Source organism: Protobothrops mucrosquamatus, unplaced genomic scaffold, assembly GCF_001527695.2.
Source record: "Protobothrops mucrosquamatus isolate PMUCROS unplaced genomic scaffold, P.Mucros_1.0 scaffold3490, whole genome shotgun sequence".
NCBI lineage: Eukaryota > Metazoa > Chordata > Lepidosauria > Squamata > Viperidae > Protobothrops > Protobothrops mucrosquamatus.
This window is the reverse complement of record NW_015389463.1, coordinates 147,896-163,504: the sequence shown is the minus strand read 5'-3', so window position 1 is coordinate 163,504 and position 15,609 is coordinate 147,896. Positions and strand designations below refer to the sequence as shown.

The window sequence follows — 15,609 nt, the reverse complement described above, 5'->3', positions numbered from 1 at the left end:
CTCTGGCTGAGGAATTCTGGGAGTAGTTCACAAGCCATAAAAGGGCCAAGTTTGAAGACCCCTGAGCTACACACTCATCCTGAATCTTGCAGAAGGTTAGACAGGTGCACTCGCTTTGTGCATCAACACTCATATTATTTACCGATTTTCAGTTTCACCTCTCTGACCTTCAATATTTATGTCTTTCCAATCCCATGGATCAACAGAGTTTGACCCAAGGCATTTCATAAGTTTTTTGTCCTACTCCATTAGGGCCACACTACCCAGTTTCCCCATAGTCATCCTCAAAATGCTTCCCAGATAGCAATAGGAAATAATCTGGGAGGTGTTTTGTTTTTGTTTTGTTTTGTTTACACCTAAGGCAGAAATGCTTCTTAGGAATGTTTTTTTTCACTTGCAATTTGATTTGATCTTAAAAACAAGACTTACAAATCCCAGAGAAATTCAAACAATTTCTTTTTTTTAAAAAAGTTTTATTGATTTTCTAATTTTACATTTAAGTATTCAAAACGCAATGTGGCAGCTGGGCCACTCAATAATACAATAACATACAAATATCTTCAGTACAAATCTCAAGCTACTACATCAAATTTTCCCTCTTTTTTCCCCTCAGTATTCACTGTCTCCTGTCTAAACTAATGCAATTCTTATTAAATCAATTAAATAAAAATGACATTCTTACATTTATCAATAATTTTTGGCTTATACATATCCTTATTTTAACATTTAGTCTTTATAGACAATCAATGTCCTAATTAATTTTCCCCAATTTTTAATTTCCCGTTAATGTTTAACATTTAATATTTATAATTCCCAAGTTTTAAGTAATCAAAGTTCCCATTATCACAATTCATCACAAAATCTAATATTCAGAATACATATCTATTTGGATATAATCTATTTCTCACCATCTTACATAAACTAATTGATAATACAGTATAACATTTTTATTTTCTATTCTAAACATCTTAAATTTAATAACCAAATTTTCTCTTATTTCAACAACAAATATTTCCTCTCTTTTTCTCTTAATATCTATCTCATATTTGAGCTAATACAGTTTTTATTATTTCAACTAAGTAAAAACATGTTTATTACATTTATCAATATATTTTAGCTTATATATATCTTAATTAGCTTTAACATTCAATCTTTATAAACCAATCAATATTCAAATTTAACTTTTAATATTTATACTTCCAAATTTTCTTCAGCCTTATTCTAGCTTTTTTTCCTTTGCCAATTCGCCTTCCATATCTGTGCTTTTAAATCATCATATAAATCTTCCTCTATTATTATGCATATTGCTTGAAGTAAGAAAGGCCATCCGATCACCATTTTTTTAAAGGGGATAACAAATCGTCTCTCTATTTTTCTCTCTCGGCGTAGTTGTCCTGAAATGTTTATCTTCCGTTTGGTCTGTTCTTCTTGATCCTCAGGTTTCTTCTGGTTTATATGAAAAGTCTTTTCCATTTTCAAAGTTGTCAATCCCTTTTCTGAGTTTTCCATTAACTGTGTTTGTTGGTCAGTTGAATCTTCTATCATAATATTTAATTGCTCCACTTCTATTATATTCTGTGTAGTTAATTATTTGGTTGTAATCAAGGTTTGGGTTCGTATCTCTAGGCTGATATCTTGTTCTTTTCTGTAGCCTCTTATTTCATCAGTGGCTTTAAGAATAGTTTCATGAATTGCTTTCAGCATAAATAAAATCTGTTCCTGATCTTCATCCATGTTTTCTTAATGGTGTGAATTAAAAGCTTTACAATCAGAGAGTAAAACTAATTTTATCATTGAGTATAGAAGACAGCTGGGCTTCTCACAGCTGATTGCCAAGGTTACAAAAGTCTTATCTATAGTCTGGGCTTCAAGCCAAATCTTTTCTAGACAGTAACAGATTGCAATATCAGGTTTAGCCACAAGATGACGCCCATACCATTTAGGATTTTTTTTTTAAGTCCAAGATTTTTATAGTCCTTTTCCCAATTTTTCTTCTTTTTTGTAAATAAAAACCTAAATCTTCAATAAGGATAGAAAATTTTTTAATCTTCAATTTTTGGAAAGATAAAAGTCCAGTTAAAATCAGGTTATTGTTTCAAAATTTTAAACTCCCCTGGATAGTCAGTCGCCGCTGTTTTTAGAGGGTGGGATAAAGTTTCCCTTCCCTCTCTCCACAGGGGGGGAAATACCTTGGGCAGCTTATACAGGTAAAAAAATAGTTCGGATTAAAGAGAGGTTCAGATCTCACCCAGTCTCATCCGCGCTGCTTTATAGGTGCCTGGTAGTAAGTTTGACTTCGGCTGTCTGCAGTCTAGTGACCAGTCATATTGCTACGGCCGGTCTTTTGTCCACCAGTTTGGAGGGCTGCGCTGGATCAAACGGAAGGGCTACCGCCCTCCCATAATCAAGTGGGAATCCCCTCCTTGCTAGTTGTCCCTACAGGGCGACTTTCAACCCTTTCCAGGGTCCCCCAATGATACGAAATCGGACGTGAATGATGGAGCTTACTTTCCAAATGTCTGTGGCAGCCGCGGCGGCAAACCGGAAGTCCAAAATTCAAACAATTTCTTAAGTAGTCTCCTGTTTTGATCCACATAGCAGTGAGCTTGGGCCAAATGCATTTTCCCCAAAGAAAATAGGTTTCAAAAATTATATTTTTGATGAGATAAAACTCTTTTTCCAAGTGGTAGGCCATAGGCAAAAGTCAATAGTGTATTAAGTCTTTAGCATTTGAATCAAAATCTGTTCAGATGACCTGCCATTACCAATAACGTGGAGAAAATACATGACTGTATTTGCACTCTATTCATAGATAAAATGCTTTATGTATGTGGACCAGTCAGAGAATGGATGTTTTTGAGTAGTTGTAGGAGAGGAAAATATTTACAGCAAGAGGTCTTTGAAATTCCAATATCCAAGTTGTTTTCCTCCATTTTCTCTTTATTAAATTGTACATACTGAATTCATCCTCCAACGTTATACAAATATTAACATTGTTACCATTAGAATTACAAGAAAACAATATATAATACATAACATAAAGTAAAATTAAACAGGTATCTTGGTTTTTGTAGTGTCAACAAAATTTTCCCAGGTTATTTAAAATTTCCTTCCTTGCTATAGGATTGTTGACAGAGCAATACATAGTAAGTAGCAAATTGGATGGATTTAGCCTTCTGATATTACATAGTAATTCGTTGGCTTGCCCACCCCTGGAGCAGCAGGGTCTTGATCAATACACCAGTATGTACTAAGGATGTTCCTTCAGCATTTGCCCAGATGCACAACAGAGACTTGATTGGAGGCCACTGTATCAGGGTGAAGTGCCCCCTTTTGCTGTACTTAAAAATCAATAAATAGCTTTCTAAAAACCCACACCAGAATACATAGTACAAAATGGAGTAGGCATACACCATGTTTTTACCCCAGTCTTTTACTCACATTTTAGCCTTTGCAGTCAGGTGATTTGTTATTGAAACTGACTCTTGGGAGAATCAAGAATGAACATTTCCTTCCACCCTCAACTGAAAGTAAAATGTGGTCCTTGGTTTCCTGTTTACCTAATTCTGTGATAAATTTCTAGCTTTTAACCATTTGTTATCAAAAACACACTCAAGAGAAAATCATACCGACCCTGGATTAATTCTCTTGCAGTCATACAGATGAGCTTCACCTAAGTATTTTTTAGTTCAGTAAAGGTTTCAATAATGCTGCAGTCCTCTCTAGACCCAAATCCCGATGCTGCTTGAGAATTCCCAGGGCATGCTAAGATACTAGCCTACAATCTGCACACTTGTAATCAACCTCAAATCCATCCTGCATACAAGAAGTGTTTATGATACTGGGCCAATGCACACAGCATGCTGTTATAATGTTCAGTTTGGGGTTAATCTGTTAGGTAGCCTAATTAACTGTGGTTTTTAGCAACCATGATTTCAGGGTAGGATTCTTGTAGCAAACCATAACTTAGTATAATGTGTAGAATCCCTGCCATTACAAGGAAACCCTACAAGAAAACAGTATGTTTACTACAGGGGGAAGATAATTGAACGACAGGTAATAAGCATGCTTTATGCTAGGAATTAGCTACCTTTTAAATCAGCCTATTTGCATCATGTAGGTTATTTATTAAGTTTATATGCTGGCCATCACACTGTTAGAGCCACTCTGGGTGGTTTATGTAGTTTTAAACCGGAGATAGTGGTTTTCCTGGTAGATATTTACAAATGGACTCTGAGCATAAGCAACCAGTTGATGTCATTTTAATAACTGCTAACCCAGATTCTTTATATGGACCTATACTTAATCCCACTTACATTTCACATCTTTGGAAGGAAGCAAAATTCTGCCCAAAGTTTAGTCAGGATATTAACCATGGCAAAAACTCGAGAGAGCCAACCATGACAAAGACACCTCCTACTCCAGGTGTAATTCTTTGGTTACCTCTTTAAGATTATTGCACAGTTGTTTTTTGTGGTGGCAATTATCCTGCCTTAAGGCTGTCCTGTAGAATGTTTCAGTTTTCAATTGGCTGTTGTATCACGTGGATAAAATCTCCACCTACCTCAGGTTGTGTTAATTGTGAAGGTTAATGCACTACCATTGTTGTGTGGTTATTAAAATAAGAAACTTCAACTGTCAAAATTCTTATCTGTCTTCTGAGCCAGGGGTCTGCAACTTTGACAACTTTAAGATTTGTGGACTTCAGCTCCCAGAATTCCTCAGCTAGCTATGCTGGCTGAGGGATTCTGGAAGCTGAAGTCCACAAGTCTTAAAGTTGTCAAGGTTGCAGACCCGTACTAAGCCACCATTTTGGGTATCAATTCCAAGATTACTTAAAATGGAGCTGAGCAAAGAATCTAACTAAATTCGTAGGAAATTCTTGTGTGAGGAGTAACTGACCTTAAGAGCTAGACACACGGTAACTGTTTTCAACAAACTTCTTAGAAATGTATTTATTTATTATTAAATGTATATGCCACCCATCTCACCTGTAAAGCAACTAGTTTTATTCTAAGTCAACGTTCTGTAGTATTTTGCTTTTTCTCGGGTTTCTGTAGTTTGGCCCTCAGCACTTTTCCTGTGGAAAAAAGGCAATGCTATGGAAGATAAACATGACTAACTCATTCTCTCCACACCAACTCACACCTAATAGGTCCTCACCAGGGAGGAAGCTTAATAAAAGGCAAGACTTCTGAGGGGAATAGTACTTAAACTTGAGATAATCAGAAGCATAGTAGCATGAAAAAGCTAGAAAAGCTTAGCTACCGTCGAAAACAATGGTTACCAAAAGGAGCAACTGGCCTTTTAGTTCATTAATGTCCGGAACGTGGAGGGAGAATGCAAACTTCCCCAAATCATTAAAAAAAACCAAAACAGCTTTGTTCAACAGGAAAAAAAAATACAAACAGAAAAGGCACGGTTTCAATCTTACATAACAAAATTATTTTTCACATGCTGTTTTCGTGTGGTAACTTGGGAAGGATGGATGACATACGAGAGAAAAGATGACCTTGCAAGAATGTACCGCATGCTGTAAAAAAACACTTGATTTTTTTCCCTTTAAAGTCATGTTGGTACCGAAAGTAAAGTCTTTTATAAATCTTGTAATATTTTACAAAAGATTATACACATCTTACTGGTTCCATGTGACTGCCTTTACCCGTGTGTACATACCACCTTCCAAAGGTACTCGTACTATCCACTAACACAGTGTTTCTCAACCTTGACCATTTTAAGGCATGTGGACTTCAACTCCCAGAATTCCACAGCCAGCATTGCTGGCTGTGGAATTCTGGGAGTTGAAGTCCACATGCCTTAAAATTGTCACGGTTGAGAAACACTGCGACTAACACGCACCTCTGTGGGCTACAATCGTTTAGATTTAGAAGAATAACTTATCTTCTAATTTTTCCTGGACTACATTTTTACTGAGGAAATATTTAGGCTACGTTCCTCTTCAGGACAATTTTCAAATCATTTTCAAATATTTTGTAAAAGATACAGATGGATACATTGGAACCTTTGGTGTTTTCCTAGAAATACTTTCTGAAAGAATGTGTATGGTCTTTGCCAAAATTCTTCCAAAGAAATACTAAACACCTCTCCCCCCCCCCCCAGGATCAAACTTTTATTGGTGTTATTTTTAACCCAGGGCAACGGGGTCAAGGGCTGGCTTGACCAATAACGGAGACCATCCAAGCAACTTCCAATAAGTACTTGCTTCATACTCGGGAGAATTGAAAACAGCCTAGAACCGAGTATATGGATTTTTCCCTTCCGTCCTCTCACCCAAAGAGTATCATTATTATTTATCTCAAAATTGTTCAATACAGTAGAGTGGCTAGCATCTTCAAGCTCTACGTAACTGGTGGGTTAATGTACATTTTAAAGACCTGGAAAATTATATTCGATTTTGGCTTAACAGAATGCAATTTCCAAGCTCAGCAATGAATATGTCCACACTGCTAATAGTTAAATTAGATATTTCTTTTTTTCACCATGTTTATTACTAATGTACAAAATATACAAAACTTAGAGCAAGACATTTTTGTTCCCCCTCAGGAGAAGGGTTTGCTGCACCCACTTTCAGGATGAGGGGAGATGAAAGATGTTGAGAGTCCACATCTTATGAGACCGTTTAAAAAAAAAAACAAAAACCCCACAACCAACAGTGTAAATCAGGAAAACAAAAGTTTACCCCCCTTAAACCATTAGTCTCCAGATTTAGTTTTCACAGAAAACAGTTTGTAGGTTTCCCCCAATGGCAGACTTAGCACCAAGGGAAACCACATCTGTGCAGTCAAATAGGGCACTGCAAAGGGGTATTTTACAAAGGGGCATCCTGGTTTCAAGAGGGTATTTGTGCAAGTGGCGGCTGCTGGAATTCCCCGTTCTCCCACTGGGCCTTTTAGGCGGGAGCAATAGATTTCCGGCCCTCGGATCTCCCAGAACAATCCACAAGCAGTTGCTGCACCCTCTTCCCCTGCCTCACGCGCACGTTCCTAAAAAAGGGACGGTTTTCCTGCCGATGCCAGGTCTTCCTCCAGACCAAAGCAATTCATCAGTACCAGTCTGGTTCCTGGGAAGTTGAAGAACACTGCCCAGTCAAATCAAGGCGGTGAGCAAGAATTATCCCCTTTTCCTTTGCTGGTTTCCACAGGTATATTTACATAAATTGCTTTAAAATAAAAACAAAAACAAAAAAACAAAACCCTATCTTTCAAGTCTCTTGTGCTTTCAAAGTCATTGGTTGCTTCACCTCCCCAGCTGGAGAATGGGAAGATGCCTCCCAACAGTTTCTCTTTTGAGGGTGTGTGTGTGTGGCAGTTCAATCAGTAGCAGCAGCAAATGCCAGAAGGAGGAAGTTAGTCACGTTCCCTTGCTTCCAAAGCATTTAAAGGGCCTCACAGAAGCCATAAAAAGCAGGTGCAGCATCAGTCAGAAACGGGAGCGCCAGGCTGAGTTCAAGGGTCAATGGGAACGTGCGCCCCGATGCCACAGTCAGAATGGGTGGTGGAGGAGGACGCAGGCTCCTTATGCTAGGGCAAGGGTGGCCCGTTCACTCCGGGATGGTAGAAGGCACAGTTGTTCTCGTATCTGCAGCTGCCTTTCATGGTGAAGTGGCGACATACGGGACGCTTTGACCTATCTGGAGGGCAGAAGGAATATAAACAGAGCCGTCAGCCATGGGACATGCAGGAACTTCGTGTATATCATTTCTCCCAGCAAGCCCACTGTTCTCCGTCCAGCACAACTCCACCCAGAACGCTAAGATCACATTTCTAAAATGGCAAATTGCAGGGCAATAAAAGTAAATTATTTTATTTTAAAACCTAGCTCGACATTACGACGCATTTTCGAAGTATTTGCTTTTTAGAAGGACCCACCCCCAAAACCCCTGTAATAAAATGCCACACCCTAACTTGCTTTTATGGCGGCCGGCTTCCCCATGCAACCCAGAATTTTTAAGAGCCCATCCCTCTTAAAAATCCCATCCCCCAATGGGCACAGGAATGCATATTTACCTCCACCGTGGCCGCCTCCGTGCCCCCAGCCGTGGTCCCCTGGGTGACCTCTGCCATGGTCCCCTGGATGTCCCCTGCCGTGGTCCCCTGGATATCCCCGGCCGTGGTCCCCTGGATGACCGCCTGGATGTCCCCGGCTGTGGTCCCCTGGATGACCGCCTGGATGTCCCCTGCCGTGGTCCCCTGGGTGGCCCCCTCCTCCGTGACCTCCGTGGCCACCGCCGTGTCCCCCTCCGTGGCCACTGCTGCCGTGTCCCCCTCCATGGCCACCGCCCATGCTGTTGTTGGGAGGGCCCCCCCTACCATTGGGGGGACCACCACTCCGTCCGCCTCGCCCTCGGAAAGGAGGCTCTCCACCTCTGCCACCACGGCCACGATGGAAAGGGCCGGGTCCGGGTCCCGGGCCAGGACTGCCACCTCTCATGCCTCCGTGGGGCCCACCACGCATGCCACCATCGGGAGGATCCCAGTATCCATCATTACACTGGGGAGGAGGTGGACCCATCATCCGCGGTCCATTGGGCACACCAGGGCCTGGGGGCATGTTAGGACCGCCCGGGCCTCCATGGGGTCCTAGGGAAGGGAGAAGAGGTGTGAGGTTAAGTTAGCTTCAGATCCGTTAAGACCTCCACCCACCATCTTCACAGCCCCCTGTAGACCATGCCCTCTTCACTTGCCACCCCATCTCAAACTGTTCCCCTCCCTGATTAACAGATCTCCGCTTACCAGGCATAGGTCCTGGCCCTCCAGGAGGGAAGTGTTGCATATTTTTGGGCCCTGGTGGGAATCCATTGGGGACCGGGCCAGGTCCTGGTCCAAGCAGCCCATGTGGGACTGTAAGAAAAGCAAAAAAAAAAGCTGTTAATTAAACCAATACCAGAAATAAACAATAGCTAGCTGGCCTAACACTCAGACCGGGTTAAAGTATCTTTTTGTCTTTTAAGGACACTGAAGTAGACTTGTATCTAACTGGGTTTCCACTTTCAAATCTATACAAAGGGGAATGCAAGTCTGACACATTAGATGTGTTTAACGGGAATGAAGCAAATTCAGCTGGATGCGAGTTAACAGCTAAGGAAAAACGCCCCGTCGATCTGCCTATCCTCTTACCTCCTGCCGAAGGACCCGGTCCAGGCTGGCCTTGCAAATTGCCAAGCAAGTGCTTAATCTTGTCGGAATAATCCGGTTGCTTCATCAACTCCTCTGTTTTGTGATTGTTTGAGCCACCCTGCACAAAATAAGAGAGAGAAAATCGAAGAAATTAGAACATGTTTTGTTTCTTAACCACCTTCCTACCTCCTTTTGCTGCGCTGATCCTATACATCAGGGGTAGTCAAACCTTGGCTCTTTTATGACTCGTGGGCTTCAACTCCCAGAATTCCTGAGCCAGCTAAGCTGGCTCAGGAATTCTGGGAGTTGAAGTCCACAAGTCATAAAAGAGCCAAGGTTTGACTACCCCTGCTATACATAAACCTGCTTTAAAAATGCTATATTGCCACAAGTGAGTGATTCAGTCTTGTACCCTCTTTGCATAAGGCCTGACTTGGAGCAGAAAATGGGTTTCAGGAAAGAATCCCATTTATCAGCTTCCCTTATTGATAACTTGGAAACTCTCCTATTCTTTGTTGTTATCCTAGCCTTATTTTCTGGAACCTACATTTTTTGGGGGGGGAGAGGGGTTTGGGCAAGATGGCAAAGATGAGCTGGGGAATCGTTTTAAGGTTCTTGTGCTATCTTCAAGGCGGATGGCACGCGTGAATCAAGGGCCGTATTCACTGCTTTCTCAATCGATCATCGTTTCCCCGCTATTTAAAAAAAAAAAAAAAAGCTATCCTACGACACTTCTAGTTACCATGATGGAGGTGAGAATCTCTTGCATGTTGATGGAAGAGCTGGGGTTGGGGCCCTGCGGATTCTTGCCTGCCCCCATGCTGCCCATGAGGTTGGCCAGGACCGGGGGGAGCTTGGAGCCCCCAGCTCCGTCCGGAGACTGCGAGGCAGATGGGTCGAGTCTTTCATCGTAGGTGGCCTCATCCATGGAGCATTCCTGAGAGAGGTGACAGAGGAGACACAAGGAGTCAGGAGGAATTGGCTGCTGGGGAGCTGGGAGCTCAAACCCAAAGTGGGGGAGATTGGCAACCAGAACTTGGGGCATACAAAAGGGGGTGGGGAGGGGCTGGAGGACCCTAAGGCAAAGCAGGTACATTAAGAAATGTTCCCCATCTCCACTCTAGTTTCTGTTACGCACAGAGGAAACAGAAACATAGAGAGGGGGAAAAGGTTACAGCACACAGGACATCCAGTACCCTTTTAAGAAAGTTCTTTGCTAAATATATATGGAACGGGAGCCTTACCTATTAAGTATCCTGAGCTAAAAGAATACTTGTCCTATTTTATAATTTAAAGGCAAGCTCTGACCTATCGTTCCCACAGTCTACTACAGCCCACTTAAGTTTTGTCTGTCTGTTTTTAAAATAAGAGGGTGGAATAAAAAAAGGACCAAGCATATTTACCTCATCTAAAGGAATCAGCTTGGGTGGCACTGGCTCATAGGTCTCTGGGTCTGGCTCGTGAGGGCTGTCAGGAACACTTAAGGAAAAAAAAAAAAGACAAAAAACGTCAGCTTGATGTTAATAAAGATGAGGGGAAAAAATGTTCAATTTGTATTAGCCGAGATAACTGGAACGTTAAAAGTTAGGAGGTTTAAATCTTTGGACAATATATGAATTATAAAACTCTCTTCCTCCTCCCACAGAAACACCAATGGACAAGCACAGCCAGAATTGCTCAAATGCTAAGCAGTACAGAAAAGTTGGGCTAGAATCCAGGGGTAGGCAACCTTGGCTCTTTTATGACTCGTGGACTTCAACTCCCAGAATTCCTGAGCCCACATGACTCAGCTTGGAAACCTCTCCCTTTCTCCTCAGCGTGGCTGGCTCAGGAATTCTGGGAGTTGAAGTCCACGAGTCATAAAAGAGCCAAGGTTGCCTAGCCCTGGACTAGCCGTATGATTTCCTTCAGCGGTTTTTATTTTATTTCTCAGCAATAAGTCATCGTTGCTCTCTTCCTGAGCAACGTTTGTGAATTGATCTTTTTATATTTAATTCATTACTACTAAGTCAACTATGCACATGTATTTTCCAGCTTAAGAATCTTGTATATGTATCCCCCACAGAAATACATTTCAAATCGGTCCAATAGTTTACTCACCTCTCTTTCGAGAGAAAGATTTCCTGTAAAATGCCTTTCTCGCGCTCAGCCTGAGTGAATTTCTCCTGACTGCCACTTCCTGGCTGAACCAGTGGAGTGGGCAAATCAATGGGCTTCGGGTAGACCCAGGGGACCTTCTCTTCCATCGCATCATGGCTAAGTCGACGGGCTGTCTCGAAGGCATGGCGATCCAACATTATCTCTCGCTTGGCAGCCTCACCAAAGTCTTTGATCTTATTTACGTTAACTGTGAGAGATTGAACAGAAATTGCATTCCACATTTATTTATTTGCTTATTATTCAGTTAATCCAGCCCCCTACCTCATTTGCATATGACTCTGGGAGGTGTACAGAATTAAAGCCCAACCATTAAAGCTAATTAAAACAGTTAAAAGCCATGATAAAAAAAAATACAATAACAAAAAGACAGGGAAAAATATAGTTATACACAGCACAACTATTTAAAGGGCTCCATGCTTCCGTTAAGACTTAATAAAGCTCCACGGAACTTAATAAATGCCTAAGATTAGCTAATAAGACAAAACTTTCTACGTCCACAAAATGCTTTAAATATTTTAAATAAATAAGCAGCGAATAAGCCTATATAGGTACATCTCTGAAGGGAACACCCAAACTTAAGTGTCAGGCCTTTGATCAATTAATTTGCCCTAGCCCTCACATCTCAATCTCTGAATTAGTTTCAGAATCATAAATATCAAGCAATTACTAGTTTACAATAAATATCCTTACAGCTATAAGGGGGATCAGAAAGGTAAAGGGGGGGGGGGGTTCATGAGCAAATAGAAGCTGACAGTCCCTGCTCTAGACAGATGACAGGCATAAAAATATGTTCCGTGAGACTGCCCAGGATCTTTGCAATTTGCTTTTTGGGAAAAAGGGGGTGGGGGGAAAAACCACTCACCTCTTTCCGTCTCATCCAATTCAAAGTAGAAATACTCCCGCAGTTTATTCTCCTCAGGCCAGCTCACTGTTTTCTTCTTTTTGCCCTTCTTTGTCAACTGGGTTGAATCAGCTGGGCTCTCGGATGGCTTTGAATCCAATAAACCTCCATGCTCAGAGGAATCTGAAAAAAAGCACCCACCCGTTCAGCAACGATCCTTTAAAGCACGCGACACGCGTCAAGTACTTGGAATAGCAAAGGAAAGAAAATCCACCATCACTCAAAGCACCTTAGGCCAGTCATGGCGAACCTTTTAGAGACCGAGTGCCCAAACTGCAACCCAAAACCCACTTATTTATTGCAAAGTGCCAGGGCCACATCAGCATTGTGGTGCTCTCAGGGGGGGGGCGTGGCCCACTGGGTGGGCATGGCTGCAGTGGTCACGGCAGACTGGGTGGGCGTGGCCGGGGTGGGTGGGCCGGGACCAGGGTGGCAGGAACCAGTCCCTCACCATCTCCGGGGCATCCCCAGGGGGCCAACGCTGCTTGCTCTCTCACTTCCTGCCCCGTTGCTTCCAAACGCCATGTGCTTGCTACTCTGGCGAACTCTGCTGGGGCGACGGTGTGCGTGCCCACAGAGAGGGCTCTGAGTGCCGCCTCTGGCACGCGTGCCATAGGTTCGCCACCACTGCCTTAGGCTGCCATGGTGTTCCAGATACCACTTGCCTAACGAACACCAGTGACCGACTGATTAGTACCCTAGTAAAAAGGCTGCTAGCCTAGGCAAGAATGGTGGGGAAAGTTATCACCCTACCACTACAAGCACATCTTGTAACACTGAATGTCTTGTGTTGGTCTCCCCTCACTTACTTGTTTCCATAGGTTCGGGCACCTCTACGGCTGGCACAGGGGTACCAGGTCGATCCACTTCCATTGGCTCTGAAGCTGGGTTCAGCTCTGGTGAAGGTGGCTTGGCAGCAATGGTCTCTGGGACTGGCTTCCCTTCAAAAGGACTTGGCTGTGAGCCGCGAGAAACAAAGCAAATTAGTTGATTTCCAAATGTAAAGCCATCTCTGCAAAAGTAGGATTGCTGGCTCTGCACGTGTCCTTACCTTAGCTGCAGTTGGAGACAGGACTTTCTTTTTCTTCTTAATCTTGATTTCTGGGACAGGGGCAGAGTTTAGGGCATCCAAGAAGCCTAGTCCTTCCATAGCTGGAGAGTAAATGGAGAAGGGCTTAAAAACCATTCTGTACTAAAAGTTTCCTAACAATGTGAACAGCCTTCCTTTCTTTCTCTCCCAAGCCACTACTGCTATATTGATGTCCCAGTGTAGCCTCTTCCCCTGTCCCTCCTCAGTCAGTTCCACCAACATTCTTGGCTTTTACCCACTCTTGCTTCCAACCATCACCCAAAATTACTTCTGTGTAAGATAACTATGTTTTACTCTACATTGAAGCAAAACAGCCTATCGATCAAACATGTCCAAGGCGCACAATTTGAGCGTCAATTGTTCAAAACCCCGGCTAATATGCACTGAATATCTGCATATCCCTAATCAACATGAAGAGATTTCAGTTGGAGAAACTCAGCAATTAACTAACAAGCAAGATCAAAAACATTCAACTCCTGTTCTCGGTGCCTTTAATCTAGCCCACGTTGCTCCTTAAATTCCATGGCTGTGAAAAAGGAGAAAGCCTTACGCTGTGCGGGGATGATCTTCACTTTAATTTCCTTGGTAGTGTTGGGCGTGGTGTTGAGGGGTTTGTATTTCTTCTCAACAGGTGGGTTATCTGTCATTGGGTTTGATATGCTATATGGGGAAAAACAGTCCTCAAGTCAGTCAAAGGGAAGACGCTGAATAGTTCACAGAGCTGGTAATGTCTTTCATGCCAAACAGATTCCCACTTCCGGGTATATATTTGATCTCTTCCTTTCTTTGACAAAAAAATAAATAAATACCAATATAGAAGAAAAAGCAGTTGCTTCATTGTCTGCCATTTTGTGAACATGCTTTTTTCTCCCGTGCCTGTCCTCTGCTCCTTTGACCTAGCCTATCTAAAGCTCCACAGGTCTCTTTGAGTGCAGACAAGCCAGACCAAATATTTTCTATTTTTGTGGGGGATGATGAAATATTTGGAATTTTAAAGAGTATGTCGTGGGACATTTTGGAAGGAGCTTGTTTATTTGGATGCAGTCTAGCACAAATGATAAAACAAGAAAGTAACCGAGCTGGGGTCCTCCCAGCAATCTCCTGCCTATTTCTGTTTTCTTTTTAAGCCCAGATCAGATTTCTCAAGAAATACCTAAATGTTTATGTCCAATTATGACTTTAAAATTGCATTCTGTAATTGTTTGAATACCAAAGTAATTGCATTCCAGTTCATATATTAGTTAGAGAATATCAAGTTCTTATAAAAATGCAAACTGAACAAACTCTTAGGGTCCTTGGTACTTTCTGAACTTGGTTTGTTTTCTTGCAAATATTTCATTGCCCTAACTAGGATGCACTGATCATGTTACCTAGTTTTGGTAATGAGATGTTTGCAAGAAAGCAACCAAACTCAGAGAGCATGAAGGACCACTCATGTCAACCCTGAGCTACAAATGTTCTCTTTTATCAGTGAACGAACTTTCCTGAGCTTCTAATCTCCAAATACTACATTTCTTTTGTTAGGCACAAGAAGCAAGAAACTTCTCCCCACTAATGTAAACCATCAAGTTTGGGTTACAAACCAGAAAGGTGCAGGCTTATATCATTTGAAAAACTACATTGCCAGATTCAGTCCCACATATGATAAATTAAGAGACAAAGTGATCTTTTTTTCTCTCTAAGATCGTATTACTTACATCTGTCTTTTCAGTGGTATTGGCTTGAAACTATATTTATCAGAGGTCACTGAAGTATTTATGTTCTTTTTCACAGGAATGAGTGAGGGGGTTTCCATTTCCAAACCTACAAGCAAGCAGCAATAGTTAAGTAACAGAACAATTTAAAAACCCCAGAACGTTCTATGAGCGTGGATTGAGCTTATTTGCCCAAGGCTAATGAAATTCTGGCTAGGGCCAGGGGTAGGGCAACCTTGGCTCTTTTATGACTGGTGGACTTCAACTCCCAGAATTCCTGAGCCAGCCATGCTGAGGGGAAAGGGACAGGTTTCCAAGCTGAGCCATGCTGGCTCAGGAATTCTGGGAGTTGAAGTCCACGAGTCATAAGAGAGCCAAAGTTGCCTACCCCTGCCCAAATGCCTGAATTTTGATCACGTGACCGTGAGGAAAAAATATTTAAATATTTAAACCAGGGGTCTTCAAACTTGGCTCTTTTGTGACTGGTGGACTTCAACTCCCAGAATTCCTGAGCCAGCCATGCTGAGGGGAAAGGGAGAGGTTTCCAAGCTGAGCCATGCTGGCTCAGGAATTCTGGGAGTTGAAGTCCACAAGTCATAAAAGAGCCAAGGAACAGACTCAGACTCA

General features: G+C 42.2%; 1 protein-coding gene across 1 annotated transcript in view; it reads right to left on the bottom strand.

The window, feature by feature from the left end:
• Positions 1 to 7,316: 7,316 nt before the first annotated feature.
• The window catches only part of PPP1R10 (protein phosphatase 1 regulatory subunit 10), a 23,012-nt gene continuing 14,719 nt past the window's right edge, over positions 7,317 to 15,609 (bottom strand). Inside the window, exons 8-19 of the mRNA XM_015827092.1 lie at positions 14,986 to 15,091; positions 13,839 to 13,948; positions 13,250 to 13,350; positions 13,008 to 13,155; positions 12,160 to 12,321; positions 11,238 to 11,484; positions 10,541 to 10,616; positions 9,880 to 10,074; positions 9,138 to 9,255; positions 8,754 to 8,861; positions 8,028 to 8,600; positions 7,317 to 7,651 (exon numbers count right to left, since the gene is read on the bottom strand). Coding sequence (XP_015682578.1) covers positions 7,542 to 7,651; positions 8,028 to 8,600; positions 8,754 to 8,861; positions 9,138 to 9,255; positions 9,880 to 10,074; positions 10,541 to 10,616; positions 11,238 to 11,484; positions 12,160 to 12,321; positions 13,008 to 13,155; positions 13,250 to 13,350; positions 13,839 to 13,948; positions 14,986 to 15,091 — 2,054 coding nt within the window. The 3' untranslated portion in view covers positions 7,317 to 7,541. The remainder of the gene's footprint in view (positions 7,652 to 8,027; positions 8,601 to 8,753; positions 8,862 to 9,137; positions 9,256 to 9,879; positions 10,075 to 10,540; positions 10,617 to 11,237; positions 11,485 to 12,159; positions 12,322 to 13,007; positions 13,156 to 13,249; positions 13,351 to 13,838; positions 13,949 to 14,985; positions 15,092 to 15,609) is intronic.